General features: G+C 40.3%; 3 protein-coding genes across 3 annotated transcripts; 1 reads left to right on the plus strand and 2 right to left on the minus strand.

The window, feature by feature from the left end:
* The first annotated feature begins 6,989 nt into the window (after positions 1–6,989).
* Positions 6,990–10,983, plus strand: cdk2ap2 (cyclin-dependent kinase 2 associated protein 2). The gene is made up of 5 exons (XM_035176275.1): positions 6,990–7,135; positions 8,213–8,368; positions 8,795–8,886; positions 10,090–10,210; positions 10,295–10,983. Exons 2-5 carry the CDS (start codon positions 8,314–8,316, stop codon positions 10,360–10,362), a joined length of 336 nt encoding a protein of 111 aa, XP_035032166.1. The 5' UTR covers positions 6,990–7,135; positions 8,213–8,313; the 3' UTR covers positions 10,363–10,983.
* Positions 10,984–11,064: 81 nt separating this feature from the next.
* On the minus strand, positions 11,065–16,556 carry LOC118120862 (aryl hydrocarbon receptor interacting protein). Its single transcript, XM_035176261.2, has 7 exons — positions 16,404–16,556; positions 15,665–15,847; positions 15,380–15,568; positions 14,476–14,652; positions 14,119–14,260; positions 13,460–13,689; positions 11,065–13,344 (listed from the first exon to the last, which is right to left on the minus strand). Exons 1-7 carry the CDS (start codon positions 16,500–16,502, stop codon positions 13,339–13,341), a joined length of 1,026 nt encoding a protein of 341 aa, XP_035032152.1. The 5' UTR covers positions 16,503–16,556; the 3' UTR covers positions 11,065–13,338.
* A 3,104-nt stretch (positions 16,557–19,660) lies between these two features.
* Positions 19,661–27,510, minus strand: tmem134 (transmembrane protein 134). Its single transcript, XM_035146196.1, has 8 exons — positions 27,294–27,510; positions 25,975–26,231; positions 24,929–24,996; positions 24,727–24,813; positions 24,512–24,588; positions 21,641–21,685; positions 20,118–20,171; positions 19,661–20,005 (listed from the first exon to the last, which is right to left on the minus strand). Exons 2-8 carry the CDS (start codon positions 26,185–26,187, stop codon positions 19,923–19,925), a joined length of 627 nt encoding a protein of 208 aa, XP_035002087.1. The 5' UTR covers positions 26,188–26,231; positions 27,294–27,510; the 3' UTR covers positions 19,661–19,922.
* Between the last annotated feature and the right edge of the window lie 55 nt (positions 27,511–27,565).

Here is a 27,565-nt window from a genome sequence, read left to right on the forward strand (position 1 = left end):
TCATGGAAAAGGGCGCTTGAAATGAGATGAGCTACTTTATCTTGATGACTAGTAAAACTCCAACTTCATGAAACATTAATGGCTGCTGTGCACGAGAAGGTCAAGGAAATTAAAGGGGATGCACGGAACTTGTGGCATTAATGGGACTTCTTGAAATGCAAGCTCTTATTCAGTGAGGCATACATGTGAGCTAATATTGGCCTAGAGCTTGTGCTGGAGGCACAGCTCCACATGTTGTACTGAAGGTTATGACACAGGGAAAAAATATCACAGGGAAAAAATATCCAGGATGTCATAACATGGAGCTTGTATATACCAGGCCAGTGGCATTAAACCCTTTGGGAGAACCAGGACCTGAGAGTTGTGTTGACCTGTGTGTGTGTCTCAGTCAGCGCTGTAACTGCCAGTTTCCCTCAGATAATTGCCATCAGTAATAATAATCATCCATCAGTGAGGTTGATAAAGTGAAGGGTTGTACATACAATTGCTAAAAGGTTCTTACATATTTATCATTAAACATTTTAAGTACAGTTGTTGGATGGTTGCTATCATGAGGAAACATTTGTGTAATTGACCAACAAAAACCTGGTCTGAAGTCAGTAGCTCAGAGTTTCTGTTATTTCAAGGGCATTTTGTTGAGATGGTAATAAACTGGGATCCATTTCATCTGCAGAGAAGCTTTCTCTCTTACTTCCTGGCTGATCCCCCCTTATATTAACAACCTGCTACATGGTAAGCACATTAGGATTTACAGGGAATGGGAGATGGCCCAGATTTATTACATGTTCCACCAATAACACACCCTTAAGAAACTAAGTACAGCTCGTATCAACCAAGCATCTGGTGCAGCAACCTTTTTGCCCATTTATACAAGCAGTGGATTTTGATTTTTTTAATTACTGATGATATTCATTTATAAAATTGTTTGCGGCCAGACGTGGTCCAGCTTCACAGAATCAATGTGAATCAGTGACAATCAGCCGGGCTCTCGCTGGCAACAGATCAGCCTCACACAAGAGAAAAGACACGTCTGCAGCAGTTTTCTATGGAAGGAAGCCTTCCCCTGCTGACCAGGTTTTCAGCAAAGCAAGAGAAATCACTGACGTGTAAACACCCACACATCATCAGGTCACGCTGTTAGTGTTATATTTCTGAAGGCCGGCCAAAAAGAAAATGTTTTTCACACTCTGCTCCAGACGATGGCATTCAATCATATTTTATTTGTATAGCCCATATTCACAAATCACAGTTGGTCTCATAAGGCTTTAACAAGGTGCAATAGATGCCACGTGTCATGGAGAACATCAGAACAATAAGTGTATTTACAGCATTGATTAGAAGAAACAGTTTGTAGCATAATGGAAGGTCAATGAATTGATGAATTATTGTCAGTAATGGTCGAGTATCTGAGTAGACATATTGTATATCAAACAGTCTTGTTGTAATCATAGTCCACGGTCAGCAGCCACCATGATCAGGATCCACCATCACGATCACATCAATAATGCAGTTTCTTAGGTAGTGTATGATTTTGTGGTACTTTTACTATACTTGAGTATTTACATTTTATGCTACCTAACACTTATACTCCACTTCAACTCATTGGGAATGATTTAGTTTTAAAAGTAAAGTTTTCAGATTTCAGACTTTATCCAAAATATCTATATCAAGAATCTTTAGAGCAGGGGTGTCAAACTCATTTTAGTTAAGGGGCCACATACTGCCCACTTTGATCTCAAGTGGGCCAGACCAGTAAAATCATAGCATAATAACGCATACATAACGACAATATTTCTCTATGTTTAAATCATTGGTGAAGGTTTTTGGATGATAAACCCTATTTTAAGGTCTTTCTACAATAAACTAGAAACATAAAGACCAAAAACTCAGACATCAGCCCACTGTTTATCTGCCTGGGCTCTCCTCTGCAGATTCCCTCGCTTCGTGACGCGTCACAAAGCGAGCAGCGAGCGCTTCTGCCTCCGGAGCAGACATCGCATTTACGCTGTTTTTGAAGCAATTACTGGATCGATTAAAAAAATTACAAAACGTTTGTACTCATAAACCTCCATATTCTTAAGAGACATTCTGATTCACAAGTGTAAATCGCTACTCTTACTCTTTACTTGTTTTACAGTCTATGGCATGCTCTTACTGATACAGTGCGACCCCCAGTGGACTGATTAGGAATAGCAGCTACTTTTATAGAAATGCAATTTATGTCTTTCTGTAATTTTCACACTTAGCAAAGTCATCCGAGCTGGCGGGCCGGATGCGGCTGGATCAGGACACTGCCACACAACAACTGGATATACAAGAAACCTCATTAGATTTGCAGGAGAACAACTAAATCCATCTTTCTCTCCATGTCTCCCTTACCTGCAAAAACACAGCAGCCTTCTGGATCCTAAATCTCGAGCCAATCTCATTGTGAACCTACGAAACCTCTTTGAATATCACACAGATGCTTCACAGTCAACCACTTCCAAACATTTCCTCCTCCACAAAATGAATAATTTCTTTGGGGTTTTCTTCAGAATAGACTCAGTTTCTTACACAATGTTTACAAAGTCCCGATACTTAATAAAAATACCACATTATCCAAAATATCCAAAATTAGATTAATTCTGAAACCAGTGCTATAGTATAACTTTACCCGATCCCCCACAGTCCTAATTTTAACGCAGGTGTACTCTTACATTTGATAATTTAAGTTTATATAGCGCATAATATTTAATTTGTGACTTTTACTGAATTTTTTTCATTAGATTGGTACTTTTGTTTTAGCAAAACTTTGCTTGCTGTAAGCAAGCCTACATTTCTGTGTAGTGATAAATTACTGGTGGTTCATCCTCTGGGTATGACATTACAATATTTGCATCTTTTACTCCACACTTGAATACTGATCCGTCTATTGCCGGTTTCCTGTTTTAATTTCCATCCTCTCTTATCACCCACTTCATTTTCTCTCTTTTAACAGGGACATGCTGAAGTCTACTGACACTTTGGTGGGACCATGTGGGAGTAAAATATAAAGACCAAGTTGTAGAAAACTTATTTCATGTAAATCTTTTCTCACGGCCATTTTAGCTGTCAAAATACAAGTCTCATTTCTGGCAGGCTTATGAAAAACAAAATGGGATCAATAACACTGCTCCATGGAGAAATACTTTTAACCTCTCAATGTGATATATTTCCTGTGTTGACGTACACCTTTGATCTAGGTACGTGATGTGCATGTTTATCCACCAACCTTTATTCTGTAACAGCCTTCTTTCCACATAGCATCAAGTGCTTTTATAACAGTGCCATTGGGTTAGAGTTAACCCTAACCCTTTCTAAAATTACTTGTGGTTGACTCACCCTCTATCCCTCTAAAACACTGATTAAAAAAAAGGGCATGAAGGGTAGGTAGCAAAATCACTGACTGATGATAACAACTACCACTTCGTTTCTTCTTGTTTTTCCTGTTTTCATCATCTGCAGCTGCTGTGGAGTTTATCTTGTTAATACAACTGCACATTTTCTGTAGCTTCATTCTGCCGTTAATTCTTTAAGAAGTCACAGACTATTTGATTTATATAGCTTACTATTGTTAAATTCATGGAGACTCATAAACCCGTAAACCCGTAAATATCGGTGCGTGTGTCGGGGTGTCGCCCAATCAGCAGCGACGTGTATACAAACTCTGCCATATTAAAAAGGCTGCTCACACTATAGATTATAAAGGTCTCTTAATGTGGCAGCTGCTGGTTTGTGTTTGCATCAATTCAGGAGGTTAGAAGAATGTTTGTGTATTTTATGATGAACTCGTAAAATACAAGTAGATAAAGTTATTCAATCAAAACTTGTTTAATGGGTAAAGGCAGAGACTGTAATATCAATTGTATTTTGAGTTTTTAAAAACATATTAAAAAACATTGCATTCTCTGCCATAGTTGCAATGCTTGCTGATCACAACAGGGTGATCAAAGCCCCACAGTTTATGTTTCAAATGCATTCCGTACATTTAGTTCAGTGCAGTTTTCCAGTACTCTTTCTACTGCTGTATATTCTTCAGGGTCCTGAATGCCAATTTCTTCTCTTTTGTTGGAGAGTACACACATAGCTGTGTGCACTGAGAAAGCACATTTCCTGTTTCCATCTCTCACACTCTCCCAGCACCACACTTCTTCACCTTTCGCTTCTCAAAGAATCATAAGGTCAGGTTCACTTCTCTCGTGGGGACACTTGCAGGCATGTGTTTACATGCTCCGAGGAAAGATTCAATTTGCAACTACACAACTTCAGCACGTTCATGTGGCTTTTTCCCCCCCTGTCGATAACATGTGTTAAATAATCATGATTTCTGCTATGGCCCATTGCATATATAGATTAAGAGGTGACCAACAGTGTTTTGCTTAGTCTTAAAGATAGTGATGCTATACTGTAATGGCTGACTGACAAAACCAGCATAATGAGGTACTGTATACTGATGTGGTCATTTTGCTGTTTTGAGGATAACCTATGGGAATATTTAATATCTTTAAAGGGGACATAGCATGCAAATTCCACTTTGTTAGTGCTTCTACACGTTAATGTGGGTATCTGGCATGTCTACCAACCCAAAAACTCTGGGAAAAAAACACTTGTGCGTTTTGTTATGGTTCCTCTAAGTCAGAAACGTCATGCTTGAGTGACTCGATTGAGCTTCCTGGGTTTTGTGTCGTAACAAGGCACTGGAAGTCTCCCTACATGGCCTTGGCATGTCGGGGTTCGGGGGTAAATGATGGTCTTCATAGCCCCCACCCCTCTCTTTCTCTCTCTGTCTGTCTGCTTGTGTGCTTGTAGTGGATGGGCAGAGGGGGACATTTAATTATGTGATTGGGAAAATTAAAACTCTAGGACAACAGAAGGGGAATACAAAGTATGGGATGCATATTTGATAATTTATATCATATAAAATATGTAATTTATATCGTTTAAAATCATGGGGGGAGAGGGGGGAGGGGGGAGCTGGCTCATTAGCATTTAAAGGAACAGGCACTCAAAACAGGTCACTCTGTGGAGGGCTGTTTTAGACAGGGTAAAAAGGGTGCTGTTTTATATGATCCTTGTGGTATTTTGACCAAAGTATGTTACAGACATTTCATTAAGACCCCAAGGAACCATATCAACTTGTGGTAAAATGGGCATGCTATGTCCCCTTTAATATATTTTGTATTAAGACAATTTATCTTAATCTGCAAAGTAATAGTGTCTAAAATGATCAAATAAATGTGCTGGACTAAAAGTATACAAGATAATTTGCCAATTGTTTTTGGTAAATCTATTTCATGTACTTTTGACTTTTACTCTTTATTCATTAGATTACATTACATTTCATTTAGCTGACGCTTTTATTCAAAGCGACTTACAATAAGTGCATTCAACCACGAGGGTACAAACCCAGAACAACAAGAATCAAGAAAGTACAATTTCTTCAAGAAAGCCAAACTACAAAGTGCTATAAGTAAGTGCCATTTAAGTGCTACTAAATTGTTAGGTTAAACTTTTATTCAAGGTATTGTTGGAAGAGGTGTGTTTTTAGTTTGCGGCGGAAGATGTGTAGACTTTCTGCTGTCCTGATGTCATTGGGGAGCTCATTCCACCATTCCACCATTATTCTCTCTGCAAAGCTGACTTTTTTTTTTGTTTACTCACAATATGGATTTTATATATTTACTACTCGTTAAAATATGCCACACACTTAATATGTAAATCAAAGACAAACATTAAATCATCAGCGTTATAGTGAGTAATACTATATGATATATGTATGTTGAATAAAAATGTGATTAATATTTTTTTATGTGAGATTTAGTAAAAACTGAAGAGAAAGCTGTGAGCATATTCTTTGAGTAAGACTGGTAGCTTCACTTTTTTTATCATCAAGACATTCTGAATATCACAGTGACAAATGCAACATTTTATTTGTCAATTCACGTACAAATTTAATTCGATTGTCAAACCTGGGGTGATCAAACAATTATTTATTTTGTGTAGTAAGAGTATTCATATTCTCTGATTTTTCAGATAATGAATATGTGAGGACTGAGATTATGTCTACTAATGTTTATGTTCAAAGAGCTTCTCTATGAAAGGCAAGAATAATTGTATCTTCACAAAAAAAAATCAACGAAGGCTTCAAGACCACATTGCTATTTCCTACCTCTAATAATTAAAAGATAAGGTTTTGTTTTTCCTCAGTGTGTTAAAGTGTTCCTTCATCAGTCTCACAGAATTCACATTTCTTATAAAAATCTATACATGTTGAGTTTTTGGTGGGATATACAGTATATTATGCACTGTTTTGTAATAAAAACAATTTCAATTTTTATTGATTATATATATTTTTGGCAAGGTAGAATCTAATACAAATCAGAATCTATCCACAGTCCACCATGAATAGACAATACGGTCTAATTTCACAATGTTGAATCAATCAAATAAAATATAAATCAAATGAAATTCCACAACATTTAAATAATAGAATTCAATTCACTTCAATTGTATTTATATAGCTTCAAATCATCAACAGACACTATCTCAAGGCACTTTAAAATACAAGGTCAAGGCCTTGCAGTATTTTCATAATAAAATAAACAAAGTATCTATCAAAAAAAACTAAATAATAAAAATATCCACAATGTAATAAATGATAACAGTACAATAACAATAACCCAGGGTCACAGAAAATAACTCTTGAAGGTCAAATTGTGTGCACTCAAATTGTGTGCACTTTTTTTTTGTATTTGGTAATTTTTTTTATTTTAAATCATAAAATTGTGTAAGTTTGAGGAGGGCTTGAAAAACCTTGCTTAATGAATGTGAAATATACCAATTAATAAAAAAATAAAAAAATAAAAAAATATATATATAATATAATATCTTTAATATACACATGTATTCCGTTTTTGATATTTGTTGCTGTGGTGATTCCCTGTGACGACTTCCTGTGGAGCAGACGTCATAGGCTGCTCCCTCAGCCAATCACATGGCAGGAAACGTTAGAGAACGGTTCTACACACTACGCGTCATGTTGTGCGCAGACTCAGATTCACAGAGGAAGGAGCAGGGCTAACGTCCACAGAGGATCAATACTCTACGTACAAAGGTAAGAAAACCCGGAGCAGTCGCCTCTTTATTCTCACATGTGCAGAGGAAGGGTCCGTCGCTCTCTCGGCGCTTGGAGGAAACCCCCGCTGCCTCACGAAGCCTCGGCCGCGCTCCTCTGTGGATGTTAGTGCTAACCGGCGACAGCTAGCTAAACGAGCTAACGCTACCCAGCAGTAGTTAGCTGGGCTCCTTCCTCTAAAGGCTCACGTCAGCTTTCGTTTCATTCAGCGGCTCCGCTCGTGTCTTCTTCATCACAGCCTCACAGCCACGGAGGGGCTCCGTGTTCTCAAAGTCTAAACAGCAGCCGGTCGTCAGAGAAGATCCTCATCAGAGCTGAATGACAACTCTCCTCTGTCTTCATTCAGAGGCTGTCACAGCTAGGACCCCCCCCGCTGAGCACTTTATTAGGAACACCATGCTAATGCCGTCGAGGGCCCAGCTTGGTTCGTTGCAGAGATGTCTGGTCCGTGTTGACATGATCATATCACGTTCAGCCATTGTAGGTACAGTTAAGGCTGTACGTGGTGGCACGTGGTCAGCAACTACACTCAGACAGGCTGTACGATCAAACTATGACTGATTGGTATAGACAGACCAAGACATGTGTCCCAGGTTATGGAGAGCCTGCAAAGAAGCAGTAGCTTTAAACTCTCTCTGGCAGCCATTTGTGTAGGAGACTAGTTGCAGGTCATCTGCAGCATCTGACCAAAGCTGGATTGGAAGTTGTTAAACACTCTGTGCTGCTATTTGCTATCATGCATTGTGAATGTAATATTACAGTCTTATGACCTGAGCGTTGAAGAAGTAAAGGACAGAGAGCGTAAAGCTTTAAACCCCAAGGCTTCTAAAGTTCAAAATGAGCTGCAGACACACAAGTAGCCTAGAGCTTGATTCACTCACTATGTATTAAAATGCTGCAAGTCTGGCCTGGGGAGCACAAAACACCCCAAACTACTATATATATATTGTGCCAATCTGAAATCACTGCTTTGATGATTGCAAACCTGTGGCTTCCTTTCACTTATTCTGATAATAAATATATAAACTTGATCCCACCTTCCTCTCTTTGCATCAGCTCTAAGGAGCTCAACACCACCAGTAAAGCTGTATAAGCACCGGGTTGACGGGACGGAAGGAAGCGGCGCGTCGTACGGGGAGCTGCCTTCTGACATCGCCATGAGTTACAAACCCATAGCTCCGGCGCCATCTGGCTCCAACCACACTCCCCCAGGTAGTCTGACACCACACAGCCTTAAAGTTGTTCATTAATTATTGGCCAGCCGCTATGAATGCGATGAAAGGTTCAGCATAAATCAAAGGTAGCCTAGTCTATGTTTAAGTGTGAGTAACCATAGAAACGTGACACCATCATATGCTATGAAATCAAAGATAACTACCGCATTAGCTGAGTGAACCATAGAGAAATAATGATTCTCTCCATAGTTCAACCTATTTATGGTGAGTGGAAGTGGTAAACAGGTCTGAGGTGTATTCTATGTAGACGTAATGGCTCAGGCTTGTAACCACCAGGAAACCATTCAGTGAATTATGGATTTTTACCTTCCTGAGATTAAGTCAAATGTTTCAGAAAGCAGGTTAATCCTTTAGTTTTTGTTCCCTCTTTAGTTTGTAATATCTGTTCTCCTCTTCTGTCCAGGCTCGTCCGTGCCCTCTCCCTCTCTCCCCTCATCATCCAGCTTTAGGCCGGCGTTCAGTGACTTTGGCCCACCCTCCATGGGCTTTGTTCAGGTATGTCTTCACTCCACTTATCCATACTGTTCTGTGTCTTACACTTTGACCACACTATATATATATATCTCACATAAAGGTAAACAAGTGACCAACCCCTGCCAGTCTTAATTACGTTCTTTATGTATGTTAAAAGGTAGAAATTATACTAGATATCGTGGCTTTGTCAGACTCTAATTTATTTATTTATTAGTTGTTATATCATGAACTGGACTGGTGGATTCCTGAAGGACTTTTCCTTTATTTTCCATCTTATTTATTTGCCATTGTCTTGTTAAAATGTTGGTGCGTAGCAACAAAGCGGAGGCTCAGTCAGGTTCATCTGTTTGATTCTATAACATTGAAAAGTTGAGTTGAACTTTTTACAATATTTAGCTGTACATTTAAAACAGGATGGAACAGGAACAGCAAACATTGGTTTCAATGTATCCCTTTTAGATGTGCTCTGCTCATGAAGCACAGTAAAGACTGACGGTGCCAAAAGGCTGCATGCATGTAATCTACATGGGAATGCTGATAATCTAATCCAATCTAAAAAGCATAATAATACAATGTTATTAGAAAGGAGCAATAGATTTGTTTTGAAAAGTTTTGAGAGCATGTCAATGTAGAACGAATGAAGAGTTGTTTCATCTGTAAGGCAGACAAATGACTCATCTGAGTGGTGTTGGCACAGTTACATATTCTGTTGTCTAATTTTTAAAATATCACTGTCTTGACTAAGCTACCCTGGCCCTGTTCTTCCCTTTAGAGTTGCAGTTTACATTACACTCTGTCATATAAGCCGTTTTCAGACATCTGATGAATTGGCTACCCAGTTTACCCTGAGCTTGCCTTTCACACATGCACAACACAGCGGGAGCTTCTCTGCACAGATGTGTTCACTTCACAACAGAATCAATCCAACGGGGGATACCCCGCTGTGTTCTCACATCAGATTCTCCTGAATTTCTACTGACTTTACATTAGGGGGCGAGGCGGAAGAAGTCCATAGAAACTGTGGAGCATCTCACTCACACAGGCACCTCCTCCAGAGAAGATAGGGAGTATCTGCGGCGTTCAATCCATGACTGAAAGCAGCTATTGACAAGAGTTTAGAGACTTTTTCATTGCTTTTTCTCTTCACCTGTGCTGTTGACAAATCCTAATGGCCTTTTTATGTTCTCCCCAAAAATCACACGTTTGGGAAAAATGCACCATCAGCCTGTCAAAGTGTCACAAGGGTCGACTTACAGCGAGCTCCTATCGGTCATTGAGGAGATGAGCCGTGAGATCAGGCCTACGTACGCTGGGAGCAAGAGCGCTATGGAGAGGCTAAAGAGAGGTATGTTTTATTTTGGTTAATCTAAATTATTAATGCTGAATTATTGATTGAACACCTCTTTCACCTTGTGTTTGTTTTGTTCAGGGATAATCCATGCCCGTGCACTGGTCAGGGAGTGTCTGGCAGAGACGGAAAGAAGCGCCCGCACATAACCCTTTGGAAAAGCTCCCTGCACCCTTCCCCTGTAAAATCCCTCCCTCGTCATTGTCTGATTTACCGCCTTTTTCTTTATCCTTCCATGTTTTGTGCTTTTCCTCTTGGCTTTTTATAGGTGCAGAATATCCTTATTGTCTCCACTGATCCCTGAATCCAGTTCTGTTTTTCTGTGACCTGTGAGGTGTATGCAACACGCAGTTTTGTATCTACTTTGAAATAAGAGTGTGGGGAATTTAAACACATTTTTAAGTAGACACGGGAAAACACATTTTTAAGTAGAGTCGTGGGAAAAAGCTTGGATGGGAATGTTTATAGTATTTGTTCAATAATTGCAGTTGACCAAGAAGACTGACTTTTCTTAACATGTTCACCATTTAAGAGAAGCAAAGTTTAAACTGCACATGTCCTCAAGTTTCTAATCCGAACGCCACTCTGAAACCACTTCATGTTTTCTGATTTCCTTTGTTTTCACCATATTATGTAGTGTAAACACACAGTAGTTGTTTCGCAGTCCCAATACCTCTGTACATCTCAAGTCAGTTTGTTAGTACGGAAATTTTGTAAACCAGATTTTTGCAGTTCATTATGTATATCTTAATTAAATAACATGAAAAAAACTGTTTCAGGTTCATTGATGTTAGAGATTGAATTTCGATCAGGAAAATCATATTGTAAATCAAATGTTTGAAGATTCAAAGTTGGGGATAAACATTTATTTTCAGTTACATAATCACAACCGCAATAACATCTCACTTCAGGATAATGACCCACTGCTTCACATGAACAGTAAGCGTAGCTCTTTCTGAGCAGGGGCCTGTACTACGAAGCGAGTTCAACATACCCAGGATAACCCCCTAACAATCACAGTCAGGCTAAGCAGTCACTCGAAGCTGGTTATCAACTGGTTGTCAACCCAGCTTTTCCTCATCAAGATCTGAACATGTGTACACATAAAAAGGGGCGGTGTTTACTGCGTATGACCAATCACAGACATGGACACGTTTAAATGGCAGCAGCATATTTCACAATGAGAAGCAAACTGTTACATTACAAAAAGAGGTGGAGAACAAACACATTATCCAGACTAAAAGAAACAGTTACAGCTGGTAAAAAAAATCTGTAATTGTGTGAATGTGTAAGTTACATTTGGGGAAAAAAGATTGTGACCACAATATAATTTTGCATGGGAAGGAGATGAATAACTCAGGGCCACGAAATATGAATGTTCTTTACTAAAAGACCTGTTGAACTGAAGTGAAGAAGCCTTTTGGATGAGAGACAAAATGTTTCACTTGATCACGTGGTGTAGCCTCTATAATGAGCTTTGGTGTGACACACACTGTCTGCACTGACTGGGGGTGTTGGCATCAGGGATTGACTTAACCAACCAGACATTGTTTTAAATGGCCCTTATCCTTCCCTTTAAGGAGAGTGCACACTGCGCAACAGTGTAGTATCATTTTGGTGAGGGCTGATTGTTCAAGTCTCAGAGAAAGAGAGAGGGGAGGGATGGGGCTGTCACAAGGTAAATCTGTAAACTCTATCCCCCATGCCAAATAAATATTTAATTTCATAGGATAAACCTACTGAAAGGGAAGGATGAAAGTATAAAACTATGTCTGGTTATCCCGCCGCTAACACATCAATATCAGTTCCTCCCAAAGAAACAGAGCGATGCAGACAGTCTGTTACTGTGAGCACATTGTTCCTATGTGTCAGGTTGCTTCTGTTGCCTCCAGCAGCTGACAAAGGTTTATTATTCCCTCTGATGAGAATATATATATTTCATAAAGATACTCATCAGAGTAGGTAAAAGGATTTTGTCAGTCTCTGTCGACCTTTGTCCTCCTCAGAGACCCACTAACAATCCACACCCAGCTACACTGGATCGTCTAAGAACACTGATGTTTCAAAGAAATTGATTTATCAGTGGCCGGTGCTTTTATACTGATTGATCGTTTATCTCCCACATAAGCAGGTGAGCCGTTCAACAAAAAGGTTCCGTGGCGATTTACCCCTATTAGAAGTGAACGAGCTTCGTAGTACAGCGGCCAGGTGGAAGAGATGCCAAGGGTTTTTGATGAATATATATTGACTAAAACAACATAATGGTAGCATTTCTTACATATATGAAACAAGAACACAGGAGAAAGCAAAGAGATTAATTCCACGTGTGTTACATAGTGATTGTCACAGACAGCTCAGTTTCCCAGTTGCTTCTCCCAGGAGATAATGGCCTCCTGTTCGGGTCTATTGATCAAGACAGAAAACAAGCTCTGACAGTGCAAGGCAGAGGTGTTCACGTGAGTACATCATGTTCCTTGTGCAAAAAAAAAAACTAATTCTTAAAGGAGAGCATTGACTTGTAAATTGTCTTTGTTTGCCTAAGGTTACAGGTAAAAAAAAATATTATCCCACAGCTAAAGTAATTCAACATTAAATGTGTAAGATATACTTGTTTCTAATACAGTGGCAAATTGATGTTTGGTATAGAAATTGCAAAATAATGACATTGCACAAAGTGAAAAAGAAAAATCTCTAGCAAATCCTGTGAAGGTTGTTGCTCAGTGTATCTGTAAGTTCTTTTGACATTTCTAAAGAACAGGTTCAGTGAGTAATTGAAATTTTTAGTTTCTGATTCAAGACCACAATGCTCTGAATGACAGGTGCTGCTGGCCAGTACAGACCCAAGGTCAGAATGGGATATTTAAATTTCATTAAAGTGAATGTGTCCCAATTGAAAACTGAATTTTCAAACAAAAGAGGGGGAGTTCAGAGGAATAAGGCTGGAAGGCAAATTGCACCTTGATGAATTGTGGGTGCATTGACCGTGTGAGAGTGCTTCCATAGAGGGCAAGGTGGAAGAGTGTTTGTCTTGGGTGCATCATGGACAAAACTAAAACACCAGCATTGTCCACTGTTTCTCCTCCATCTTGAAATTCACAGGCATCCACTTGTTTTCAATGACAGATTCAACCCTGTGAGGAGGAAGACGACACAAGAGATGTTTTGATTAAAACTATCCATTAAATCCTATGCCTCACATTTCAATGTCATATTAGATCGAATTAAAAAAACTCAAAGTGGACTGACTGTAGTGACAGTAGCTGGGGGTTCGTTGTGGTTGAATAGGCCTTTGTAGCGACCCTTCTCCTCCTTCTCCTTGGAGCGGATCCTATCCTCCATGGCCCTCAGCTCTTTGGCTACAGACGGTCCCAGGGAGGGGTCCAAATCCAGCACCTTAGCAAAGTCTGCTCGTGCCTCTGTCTGGTTCCACACGGCAGCGTGGGCCTTAGCTCGCTTGTAGAAGGCCTTCACGTTATCTATTCGGAAAGAGAGACAGTCAATTAATGAGAGACAGAGAACATGGTTTTCCACAACTTACTGTATGTGAGATTGAATGTTAGCTTCCAGGATAAAGTAAAAGCAAGTACCTGTAGGCCACATTGTGCAGCCAATACATTATAATACATTTGTCTGGTAGACTCAGGAACCACAACATACTTGCTAAATGTGAGGACAATCTAAAGGAGTAAATTAATCTATTAATATAATTGTTATTATATGCAGAGACATGAAGAGAAACTACAGCTGGAAAAGGTTGCAAGAAAAGAAAAAGTAAATCCACACCAATCCCAAAAAGACTTCTTCTTGTGTGAAATCATTAATACTTCTGTGTATGTCATCTGTAGTACCAACAGAAATCTTTTATCTCAGCTGGTTCCTGAGCAGCACCAACCACTGAGGCTTACCCTCATATTTGAAGACCAAGGATGTGCAGTGTTCAATGACTTCGTAGTACTGCCCTTGGAGTAACTTGCACTGACAGAAGTTGAGGAGCAGAGGTGTGATCATGTGGTCCAACTTCACCCACGCTTCATCTCCAGGGTGCTCCTGATAGAAAAGGGAAAGGCCACAAAGAGGAGTTTTAGACACTTGAAAGCATTGTGTGGCAAATTAACTGGATCCAAGCTGTGAATCTCTAGTTCCAACAAATGATACACACAACAATTGAAAAATGTAATATGATATTAAGCTACAGTACAAAAGTATAATTTGTGTATTGATGTCTACTATAGTGATCAACAAACGATGAACTGTCCACAAACCTTCATCTGTAGATTTTTGAGGCAGGCGATGCCATTGTAGTACTTCTCAGTAGCCTCCTGAATTTGACCTTGTTTAAAGAGCATGTTGCCCTCTTCGTGGATCTGAGGCACAAGCTCGAGTTTTTCTGTGTCTGACATGGCCCACACGTCCAGCTGGAATGACCCTGGATGGAGAACCTGAGCAAAGAGACAGGAGATCAGTGGTAGCTGCAGCTTTTACTGTAGGAGAGTAAAACTGGAGCAAGAACATAGCAATCACTGAAGGAACATACAGTATATACAGTATTATATTAACAGGATTTTAAATTTAGACCATGAAACAATAATGCGATTCATTTCAACATCCCTGTAAGGAATTCCAACCTAATGGGAGTTGAATAAACCTCTGTGTCACAGCGTTGTTCATTCAGGATCATAGACTGAATCATACTGAGCTGTTTCCAATGTTCTAGTAAAATATGTAAATATCAGTAAAACCTTTCATGCAATGCAAATGGGGCTAAGTATCATACTTTTTGGTAATGACCTGAACATGTCTGTTGTTACAGTATACAAAACTGTTGTGCACCAAAACTGCCATTATACTTTTGGTCCGATTTTTAAATCATGATCGCTTGTTAAGCAGCTATATGATGAACAAAGTTTTTTGTTATATATATATATTTTACGCTAAGTTCTTCTCCAGCTTCCTTTGCTTTGACAATATCTGACATTTTCATTTTTTGTTGCATGAATTAACCAGATTTTGTAGAAAAAAAGTTTATATTTCTCAAATTGTAATATAAAAAAAAGGTATTGGAATTTATATCAGAACTCAGGTATTGTGCTGGTACCATAATGGAAAACAAATAGATGAAGAAAGCCCAAGTTATATTAAACCCTTGGCTCTCCCCTGCCTCCTCACCTCGAGCAGCTCGATGGCGAAGACCAGAGGCTGTGGACTGGCCTGAAGCTTGTCTAGGTCCTTGTGCCCCAGAGAGTGGTGGGAGTGGATCTGGGCGATGCCGCAGCAGTGCCTCTGGCCTTCGAGCGGGTCCTTACCAGCACTGATGTTCCTCAGGGACTGGGACACGAGTGGGTACAGCGATGTGTGCTGAGAGAGAGAGAGAGAGAGAGAGAGAGAGAGAGAGAGAGTCAGCACACTGAGGAGGAACAAGATACGCACCATGTCACATCCAGCTTCACAAACCTGGGTCTCACAGGTAAATTCTGCCACTTCTCCTTGTCTCATGGAGATGACCACCCTCTCCCACACAGCCAGTTTGAACTTCTTGCCCAGGATGAGCTCCATGGGTTTGCTGCGCCCCCCCATTGTTCTGGAGTCGTCCAGCACGGTGCCATCACAGAGGCGGGTGAGGTAGTGGAAGACCACCTGGCGAAGCAGGAATGAAAACAAAATGAAACGAAGCTCAATAGAACTGTACGATTAAAATACGCATTGTGCCATCGCCCCTTCAAAACACCGAAATCCACGCAGCTGTTTGCGTGTTGACAAGAAACAAAAAGAGCCATCACTACTTCTCAGACAGGCCCGGAACGCGCTCTGCTACATTCTGACCAATCACAGCGACAGACTTTTGATTGACACAGCATACTAACCAATCAGCACTCATAAACACACGCCATCCTGTCCCACCCCCTTTCTTCCCATCAGATGAAAAAATATGGAAAAAAAAATCGAAGACAGCTAAAACAAATGAGGCCGTTATTATATGTAACGTTAAATTACCACAAAGGCGGAAGAGCCCAGACACTGCGCAGATGGATTTCTACACAAGCACAAGGTTTTCACGGTGAAACGAATCCAACTGACAGCTTACTAATGTGTTAGCCAGATAGCATCACAGCTAACGCGCTTCGTCGCACTTATTTAGCTACAATGGGGGCCAACACCAAACCTGCTTAACCGTGCACGGTGTATTTTTTACCTTGGTGCCATTAGGGAAGATCGGCTGTTCTCCTTTTCCAGGACTGACCAGTTTCTTGCTTATTCCTTCTTCGAGAAGCTTCCGTGCCTCTTCCTCCATCCTTCTCCCGAGTCAGTTCACGACTGATGACGATGTTCGCCGAAGGTGGTCGCCTAGTGTGACGTCACTTCAGGCAACGGCCCAGAGCGCCCTCTATATGTAGACTGCGGAAGTGTGAATAGTAGAGGGTAGTGACTTTTTCTTTATTATTATTATTATTGGGGCCCGAGCACCGACGGTGGGAGGCCCTATTGAAATTGAAAAGATTATTATTATTATTATTATTGGGGCCCGAGCACCGACGGTGGGAGGCCCTATTGAAATTGAAAAGATTATATTATTATTATTATTATTATTAGGGCCCGAGCACCGACGGTGGGAGGCCCTATTGAAATTGAAAAGATTATTATTATTATTATTATTGGGGCCCGAGCACCGACGGTGGGAGGCCCTATTGAAATTGAAAATATTATTATTATTATTATTATTAGGGCCCGAGCACCGACGGTGGGAGGCCCTATTGAAATTGAAAGGATTATTCTTATTCTTATTCTTATTCTTATTCTTATTCTTGTAATCCAAATGAATTGGCTTTTTGAGGCCTTTAACATGCTCGAAAGGTTATGTAACTTTGCAGAAAATTAGAAAGTGGTGAAAATGTACGTATTCTGGAGTAATTTTAAATGGGCGTGGCAAAATGGCTCAACAGCGCCACCTGGAACGCAGCCCCTAGGTTTCCCTTGGACCAATCTTCACAAAAATCGTAGCCCAGGTGTATCATGACCAGACAAACAAAAAAGTCTCAAGGGGCATTATGAAAAAACGCAACAGGAAGCCCGCCATTTTTACTTTACGTTACTGCAGCTTCATTTCATAAAGAGACAATTCAACAAACATGTAGTGTGTACTTTTTAAAACAGTTAACACTTACCAACACTTGATAATTCCCCTGCAACCTATTTCAGAGTTAAAGACAGAAAAATCACATGTTCTTTTCTTATTAGAAGGGTCAGACCCTGTCATTTTAATATTGTGCTTTGGTGTGATGTCACACGTGTTTGGTTTTAAATAAACTGTAAAAAGATAAATAAATGGATAAAATAAAATGAATTTATGATTAAATACATTGCAACAGGAAGTCATGAAGTCTCAGAAGGATCTGGGGCCCTGGGACATTTCTTCACTCGGCCTGAAGTTTATTGTTCTAAAGCAGGGATTCCAAAACCTTTGAGTCCTTGATGCCCAAAATAACCGAGTCAGAGATATGTGACCCCCATTATCCCAAAGGATATTTTAGCTGAGCTTGTTCACAAAAAATCTCCCATGTGCAATGTTTCCTGTGGTGCTGTAAACTGACCTGCTGCAACTGATGCTGTCACTCATCTGTCATAATCACCATGCATGGTTATTTACATGGTTTTATTCTAACAAGTACTTTTTTTAGCTTTTGGAACAATTGTGGCTAAAATATGATATTGAGAATTGCATCTAAATTGTATTTGATGTCTGTAAATCACCTTGTGACCCTTTTGTGTCTCATTAAAGGTCCTACTTCTTCTAACCTGTTAAAGGCCTCGTCCAGATCTTCACAGTCACAGCAGCATCCGTACTGGTAGATATCACACTCGCAGCAGCACATGGGATCATCTGACTCGGGGCTTTAACTTCTCCCATTTCATTATGGCTTCCTGAAGTTCACAGGGCAACTTCGTTCTCTGGAGCGATGCACAAATGAACTACACCATTAAAACAAACTATTAGTGCAGGGAACATATCTATGGAAATGTACTGACAGAATCCATAACACAAAAACACACACACACGATCTATAACTTTGAAAAAAGCACATATATACATACATATCAACATATATATAGGAGCAATTATCGTAATTATAGAGGGTTTACTTTACATCTGAATTGGCAGCAATATTTCATCTATCTTACTGTCTATAATGATATAAAACCACTTATCAATTAAAAGCAACTAATTAGGGCCCGAGCACCGAACGGTGGGAGGCCCTATTGATCGCTCTCTCCACTAACCGCAACAGGCTTCAAAATGCCTGTGCTCGGGCCCGTTAGTGTTACAACGTAGCCCTAGTTATTATTATTATTATTATTATTATTATTATTAACAACAACGATAATAATAATAAATCATGTGTTGGTCACTTTAGTCTTATTTCACACAGCCATTCGTGTCTTACACATTTCACAGTAGTGGGGTGTTATTAAAAAAAAACTCTACTTTTACAGAAATATAACAAAGGTTTGATATATATTTTGCTTATATACAAGGGAAGCAGAGTGGGTGGTATAACACATAATTAATCTACTTTAGATTTGTAAAATGTTTTGCAGTTTCAGCCAATCACTCAGGAAAAAAAGTCTTTCAAACTAAAATAAATAATAACATGACATTTATCCTGATAATTATCCATATTGACTGATGTTTTTGGCCATATCACCCAGCTCTAAAATGAGCTTGTAAAATACATTGCACACATTACACAAATCAAAGGAAGCTCAATTTCCACCAGTTGCAACATCAAAGTGCAGCGTACACTTGTTTTAAACATTATAACATAGTGACCACAGGACAGTACATACTTCAGCTCTCTCCTACAGGGATAAACTGCCTGGCACTCAGGAGAGAAGTAGCTATTGATTGAAAAAGTAGCAGGGCTCTTGTAGCCCAGGGGCCAGGAGTGAAGATCTGTAACTGCAATTGAAGAACCATTATCCTGAGAAAAAGTAGTTACACTTTCACTACAAGAATCACAAGAGATGTTTTTTGCCCTTTCAGTTGCAATAAAAGTAGTGAAGCGACACCCAATCTATAACTCCACACACTTGAGTCCTGAGAGTCGACAAAAGTCAAGTGCACAGAACTGCCATGTTGGTGTAGCTGAGTTTTCTAGCATCCTTTTCCTCATCCGTATGCAAAGTCTATACATTATGAATTATAAATGATATTGCAATTAACTTTTATTTCAGTCTCCAAAACAAAACGCCACCCTTTCCCTGTGAATTGATTCTCTGTTGAAAAATAGATATTTATTACATTTTTAAGAAGTCTTCAGTAAAATGGATATGAAACACATTGATATCCATTAAATGTTTGCATGAAAAGCTGCATGATTCACTCTACCCGACTCCACAGTTTGTAGTGAGAAATACTGAGTTTGTTCAAAAAACAGATTCAACCGACAGAAATTAAAATATACAAAAGTTTTATTGTAATTTCACAGTCATTATTCACACAAGAAAAACACAGGCAAGACCAGTCTCCTTCTTTTTCATGTACAACGTCAGTTCATTTAGTGGAAAACATACTCCAGACACTGAGTGGTTAAATTAGTGGTCATAACAATGACAAGAAAAAACAACGTGAAACATGTGACAGCCATGTTTTGTTACAAGTGACAAAATACAATTCATTTTAAGATAACAGAGAAAACTAGTGTCTCATAAAATGTCATTTTTCAAAATAAGGCAGGTAGAACAATTTGAAGCCTCTTCTCCCTCGGACAGCGCAGCTGATGTATATCACATGGTACACTGGAGGACACACAGGGGATGATACTGTTCATGTCAACACAACAAAGCATGCATTTATCCAAACTGTTAAAACCATGCAAAATGAGTTTTCGGAACTAAATCGTCCATTTACCTCCAGGGATGAAGAGAAGAAATCCAGGAACAAAGAAAATAGCACTTGAAACTCCTGTAAGGACAAACAAGGTTCAGTATTTCTTGCCGGGAATTACATGATAAGATCCATTGCACTATCATGTATGTACAGGAATTGTGAAGCAACAGCCATTTATCTTAGAAAAGAGAAAGGAGAGAAGGGGAACTTCAAGCCTGGTCCTGTCCATTGGCAACAAAATCTACCTACTGTGACCTGGAAAATGCCCTGGCAGACATCGCTGTTCAGTCATTTATTCCTCAGGTTTTATTTCTGTCTTTCTATTAAAACAAACTAGAAGGGCACTTAGTTGGAGTGCATACCTCCACCAAGGCCCAACAGTCCCCTTAAATTAAAACAGGCCACAGCTAAGGCCACATTAGAATGAGTCATTAGACACATTTGTTCATCAGGAAAAATCCTGGATCGGCCCCTGTTCCGCACCAAAAGTGAATGGGTTCTTTCCTGACCCATACCACATCCTTCCACCAAGTTTCATTGAGGTGTCCAGCAGTTTTTGCATAATCCTGTTTACTAACAAACAACCTTTTTGGCAGAGGTTGTTCATCGCATCATAAAGTCACTGGTTGCAGAATTTGTTGCAAACTAAACCTTAGCTGTCAAAAATAATTAATTGACAATGATCAAACTATTAGTTTGTGTACTACTTACTGTACAGTCTATTTGTGCTGTTTGCGAAAACACTCCACAGGCTTAAGGAAGGAGAAAGGTCAACATTTGTCACGTGGATAATCAAAAAATCATGACCCTCATCTATAACCCACAGGCTCACCAGTCCTGCATGATTCTGTTTTTCCAGCACTGTCTCTTCACACCAACTAGAGGTTGAAGACGAGTGGGACATTTTGGCCTTGACTGGTGGGCTGTCGAAACACAACACTGCACTGTGTCATCAAAAGAACTTTGCCCTTGACAACCTGGTGTCTCTTTGCCTCCAACCAAAGTGTTGTGTTGTCAAAGGGACAATAAAAATGCAAGATAACATGATCGTGAAAAAAGACTGAGTCTGTGTCACAGACTCAATAAAATAAAATAAATGAACATTATGAAATTATACTATTTAAATTCCAGGAAATACAAAGACGTTCAAGTTTTTTTAGGGTACATAGTTATAATTTGGTAGCTCACACAGCAATCTACTGTGTTTCCTTTGATTACGTTTCTGAAGTTGGAAGCAGCACATTTCTTTTAAAATACCCAGTTAGACATATTCATCATGAGGTACTTGTTAACAATGTTTTAATCATTTCTATCCCACTTGGATTTGGACTAAAAAATGTGTTGAGTCATTTCTGTTCTCAGAAAAACAAGAACTACTTCACTTTCTATTTGCACATAGTAGCCATGTTTTTTTTTTGTCAGCTATTTTGTAGTCTGTTTTTTACTGTATGCTGAGTGCACCTAACACCAGAGTCAAATTTCTAGTATGTGTGTACACATACATGGCAAATAAAGCTGATTCAATGATGATATTTCTTACTGACCTGCATTTGGATTCAGCTGTATGACCACACCTGTGAAAATAAGAGCTGACAAACAAACAATGCAAAAGTGTGTTATTAGGATTGGGAGAAATTGGAAGAAAGCCACTGTACAGGGTCCAAACTTCCCTCTTTCCCATTCAAGTGAATGTGAAGCAGCATGTCAATGTTAAAATAATGGAGCATGTTGACAGATTCATACGACGTGCCTTTGGTACTGCCCTTTTTAAATATTTGTTTTAGATTGTAGTGACTTATCTGTAAATGTCAACTGCTTTAAGCATGTACATTTCAAGCAAGAGTTTGAAAGGTGAAAGTGTGATCAGACATATTACTGTCAATAATAAAGTAAAATCTAGGAAAACATGTCAAGAACAGCAGCAAATGGTATAAAATAAACTGATACAAATAAGTAGTATCTGACCTATTACGTTTACTGTCTTCTTTTACTCTCTCACTCAGTCCTTCCCCTCCTACTCACAAAGCCGGTAACCACCGTGACTATATTTTCACCAGAAACTGTTCAACATCTAACCTCACTGTAACCCCACTTCATGTCTCTGACCACTTCTTTATCTCTTACTCTCCCACTATCTCAAACTGACAACCCTACCACATCAACAGACTCTGTACCTGTCCGTCGCAACATTCGTTCCCTCTCTCCAGCCTCTCTAGCCTCCTCTGTTTTATCAGCCCTCCCTTCCACTGACTCTTTCACACATGCATCCTAACTCTGCCACAGACAGTCTCCTTTCTACTTTGTCCTCCTCTCTTGACTCTCTCTGTCCTCTTACGTCACGACAGGTCAGCAAGTCCTCCCCAGCTCCGTGGTTGTCTGACTCGGTGCGCGCCGTCAGAGCCACTATGCGAGCATCAGAAAGGAAATGGCGAAAATCGAAACACCCTGACGACCTGCTCACTTATCAGTCTCTTCTCTCCTCTTTCTCTGCCTCTATTTCCACAGCCAAAAGCACTTTTTACCAAACTCCAATTCAATCCTCATTTTCTAACCCCAAAAAACTCTTCTCTATCTTTTCCAACCTCCTTGACCCCCCCAGTCCCCCTCCTCCTTCATCCCTTCTACCAAGCCACTTTGTCAACTACTTTACAAAAAAGATAGATGACATACGCTCCTCATTTTCTAATCCTCCTTCTATAACTACATTTCCATCAACTTCATCTTCATCCCCTTCTCTTTCACCCCCCTGTCTCCCAATCAAGTTCTTACCTTGGTATCCTCCGCCCGCCCGACCACCTGCCCCCTTGACCCCATCCCATCTCACATTCTCCAGTCTATCGCTCCTGACCTTCTTCCTTTTCTCACCCATCTTATCAACACTTCCATGTCAACTGGCTGTTTCCCTAACTCTCTGAAGGAGGCAAGAGTAAATCCTCTCCTGAAAAAAACCACCCTCAACCCGTCTGAAGTAAACAACTACAGACCTGTCTCTCTTCTCCCTTTCTTTCCAAAACTCTCGAGCACGCTATCTTTAATCAACTCTCCTCCTATCTTCACCATAACAACTTTCTTGACCCGCACCAGTCTGGTTTCAAGGCAGGCCACTCAACTGCCCTCCTTGCTGTCTCTGAGCAGCTTCACACTGCTAGAGCAGCCTCTCTCTCCTCTGTCCTCATCCATCTAGACCTTCCTGCTGCATTTGACACAGTGAACCACCAGATCCTTATTTCCTCCCTTCAGGACCTGGATGTCTCAGGCTCTGCTCTCTCCCTGCTCTCATCCTACCTCAATGACCGCACTCACCGGATAACTTGGAGAGGATCTGTGTCTGAACCCTGTCCCCTCACTACTGGGGTCCCTCAAGGTTCCATCCTGGGTCCCCTCCACTTCTCTCTGTACACCAACTCTCTCGGCTCTGTCATTCACTCACATTGCTTTTCCTACCATAGCTATGCTGATGACACCCAACTAATCATCTCTTTTCCCCAATCTGAAACACAGGTAGCAGCACGAATCTCTGCCTGTCTGACTGACATCTCTCAGTGGATGTCTGCACACCACCTGAAAATTAACCTTGACAAGACTGAACTACTTTTCCTTCCAGGGAAAGGCTCTCCCACCCACGACCTGACTATTAACTTTGACATCTCCGTGTTAACCCCCACTCAGACTGCTAGGAACCTGGGTGTGACACTCGACAGCCAACTCTCCCTTACTGCCAACATTACTGTAACAACACGTTCCGGTAGATTCATGCTGTACAACATCAGGAGAATACGCCCCCTTCTCACTCAGAAGGCAGCGCAGATTCTGGTCCAGGCCCTGATCATCTCACGCATAGACTATTGTAACTCCCTCCTGGCAGGTCTACCTGCTAGTGCCATCCGACCTCTGCAGCTCATCCAGAATGCAGCAGCTCGACTGGTCTTTAACCAACCTAAATTCACTCACACTACTCTGCTCCTCCGCTCCCTTCACTGGTTACCAGTGGCTGCTCGCATCCGTTTCAAAACATTAGTACTTGCGTACCGTGCTGCGAACGGATCGGGTCCAGTCTACATCCAGGACATGGTCAAACGTTACACTCCAGCCCGTTCACTCCACTCTACTTCTGCCAATCAGCTTGTTGCTCCCTCACTGCGAGCTAAACAGTCATCAAAATCACGACTGTTTGCTGTCCTGGCTCCTAAATGGTGGAACGAGCTCCCCATTGACATCCGGACATCAGAAAGTCTACACATCTTGTTGTTCTGGGTTTGTACCCTCATGGTTGAATGCACTTATTGTAAGTCGTTTGGATAAAAGCGTCAGCTAAATGAAATGTAATGTAATGTAATGTAGTATAATCACATCAGAATATATTGCTTGATATTTCATATTTGATGAATCAGAAACACTCGTGTTTTATGACTCACCAACTCCAGTTATGAGGAGAAGGAACGAAGCAAGTACAACTCTTCTGTTCTTTTTCACCAGCGGATGGGACACCCACCTGAGGAGCAACACAGGGTTTTAAGGTAACTTTGTTTGTTTGTGTGTGTGTGTGTGTGTGTGTGTGTGTGTGTGTGTGTGTGTGTGTGTGTGTGTGTGTGTGTGTGTGTGTGTGTGTGTGTGTTCCACTTGAACTCACCCGCAGCAGTGTGCAGAAAGATGTGTGACGGAGCTTAAGGTACTGAAGGACCACTGGGAGCTGCAGTAAGACAGTGTGGCCGGGTCACTGTGAAGAGAGAGAAACAGACTTCATATCACACTCAAACAAACACATGCAGGAAACAGAAGCAATAAAAACAAACTAACAAAAGAACATCAACAATCCTTCACCGAGCACCCACCTGATTTTAAAAAAGTTATTGAAAGAGGAGTTGCCATTGTTGCAAAAGGCGTCTTCATTTTCCAGATTCTACAGAAAAAAGGATATCAATATTAAATGTTTTATTATTAATATCAATAATGATCACAATAAATGTCACCAAAACATTTATCTTTAAAAATAAACACATTTAAAGCTTGATGGAAGTAGCGTTAAATAAATATTATCTACCTAAACATATTTGAGACCAAGTGTGAAATATTTTAACACAGATAAGACCTTTTTCAATGATCTGAATTTTAGAACTTTCTAGACCCTGTGTATCATATCGATATATTCTGAACTTATTTATATTGGTATTGATGAACATTGTATTGCAATAAGTACTGATATTGTTTTATCCCCCAGTCCTAGATTCAGGTAAACAACTTATAGAGGTTAACAAGAACGACATTCACACGGCCAGATTTGATAAATGTCCATAATTATAGTGTGCATTTTGAGTGAAAAAACTACGCATCCCATAAACCATTGCTATGGATCCCTTTCCAACAACTTCTTCTTGAATTTAACCTTGTTGCAGTGAGCTTTAGCCCTTTTGACCCTTTTCCTCATCTCTAAAAGAAACCAGCAGGTTAGAAAGGTAAATCGTGGTTGTTTGGTGGAAACGTAATGTGCTGAACCATCTAACTGTAGCCTAAGATTGTTTTTTCGATGATTGTTGGTGGTAGTGGTAAACATTCCCATGGTAACAGCGAGCTCCACCAATTAGACACGTCGATATTACACCTGAGGATCGTGGGTAGTGTAGTATTTCTCCTTGACATCACGAATAAAACACATTTGTCCTAAAATGCAGTTGATATCACACAGACTTGTGGTTTCTGCAGGAGCACTTAACACTGTTTCACAATCTTGTAGCTTGTGGTAACCCTACCTTGTATGGTTAAAATATTATGGCTGATAATCAAAATCTCTATTCAGGAAAAGAATGGAATTTTTAGTTGCGGAACCATGCTGTTGAGCTCTGTAGCTTTATATTCGGACGCAGAGAAGGTGCATGTGTACCTGATACTTCAGGTTACTGTGTTCAGGGGAGCCAGTGGCAGCAGGTAGAGGTTGAGTCTGAGGTTTAGAGAAGGTGAGTGGACCAAACGTCATCTCTCCTCCTTCTTTTTCATTGTCTCGGCCCTTCCATCCCTCCGCCTCGCCATCGGCCACAGCTCCCTCCTCGTCTCCCTCCAACACAAAGGCATCGTCGATACTGAACTGCGTTGCCATGGTGATCGCCTCTTAAACCCTGAGGTCCCGTTGCTTGATGCTCACTGTTGGTAAAGAGGAAAAATCAATGTTTAGTCACCAGTATGCACTCCGAGATATGACAGAGAAACATCTTGTGTTGCTATTGAGTGGTAACAATCAACGTCTACATTAACTATCAGGCTAAACTAGGTCATCTATAGTAAACTGCCCCACAAAGTGAAATACATGGAATTATTGAGCAAGAAAATCTTTTCGAACTTGTAACATCTGCGAGTGTCAACGTGGGTATTTTTCTTTGTGTTCTCTTGGAGTAAATCTCACAATAACTTCACAGGCTACAGAGCTTTAAGCTGTTATATATGTTATGTGTAGAAATATTGTGTCATGCACCTTGAACACAATTCGAAGAAAGTTACTTGCTACATTTGAAGAAAAATGGCTAAAAGATATCACGTTAAAACCAAATTAGGAGCAAGTATTAAAGTTAAGCACCGTATGGGACTGAATCTTGTGTTACAGCAAACGTATGGAGGAGTCAAAGGTTCTAAAGTGGCACAGCTGAGAACAGGAATCCTTCCTCTGGCTCTGCAAGTCGGTCGATTTAAAAACATCCCTGAGGACAACAGCTTGGGTGAATTGTGTGAATTCAGAGAGGCTGAGAGTGAATCACATTTTCCTCTGTATTGCAATTATCAAGATGAGTTAAGAAAATCTACATATATTATGAAATATCTGATAAAAATCCAGAAACGTTCTGATGATGACAGAATGGAATGGTTGATCCATTGTAATGCTTCTAAGTTGGCTACTTAAATCTAAAAAAAACCCACCAGGATGGTTGATTTGTTTAGTTTTTAATGCTGCTGCTGCTCTGGTTTGTTTCTTTCTTTCTGTTTCGGTACTTTTTTCCATTTTTCTGAATGATGGTGAAAGCCTGATGTAGCCTGTGCTTGACACAACAATGGAAATGAATCGGGTCTAATCAAACCCCTTGTACACGGTCTCCACGTGTGGTCAGGAGGGACCACAGGCTGAACTGAACCGGAGGCTTGAGGTTGCTCCCTGCCATTGTTTGTGCTCTTTCCGCTAGTCGATCAGATCAGATGACCAGGAGGAAAACTTACTGTCTTAAAGTTGATCTCTTTCTCCAGCGAGGCCAAACTCGACTCCACGGTGTTTGCAGGCGGCTCACATGCTCGTCAATCAATGAGAAACCAGAGTTAAACCTTCCTCTAAATCTTTGTTTTCTGCCTTATTGTAAAAACGTCTTTGGGAAAAGTTTTAAATCCTCTCCCTCTCTCCTTTTAACACTCGGCCTTCGATTGGACACGACTGATTACGCCCAAAGGTCTCGTCAGGAGACAGGCCGCTCAATCGACAGTCAATTTGTCGATCG

This window comes from Hippoglossus stenolepis, chromosome 2 (assembly GCF_022539355.2).
Source record: "Hippoglossus stenolepis isolate QCI-W04-F060 chromosome 2, HSTE1.2, whole genome shotgun sequence".
NCBI lineage: Eukaryota > Metazoa > Chordata > Actinopteri > Pleuronectiformes > Pleuronectidae > Hippoglossus > Hippoglossus stenolepis.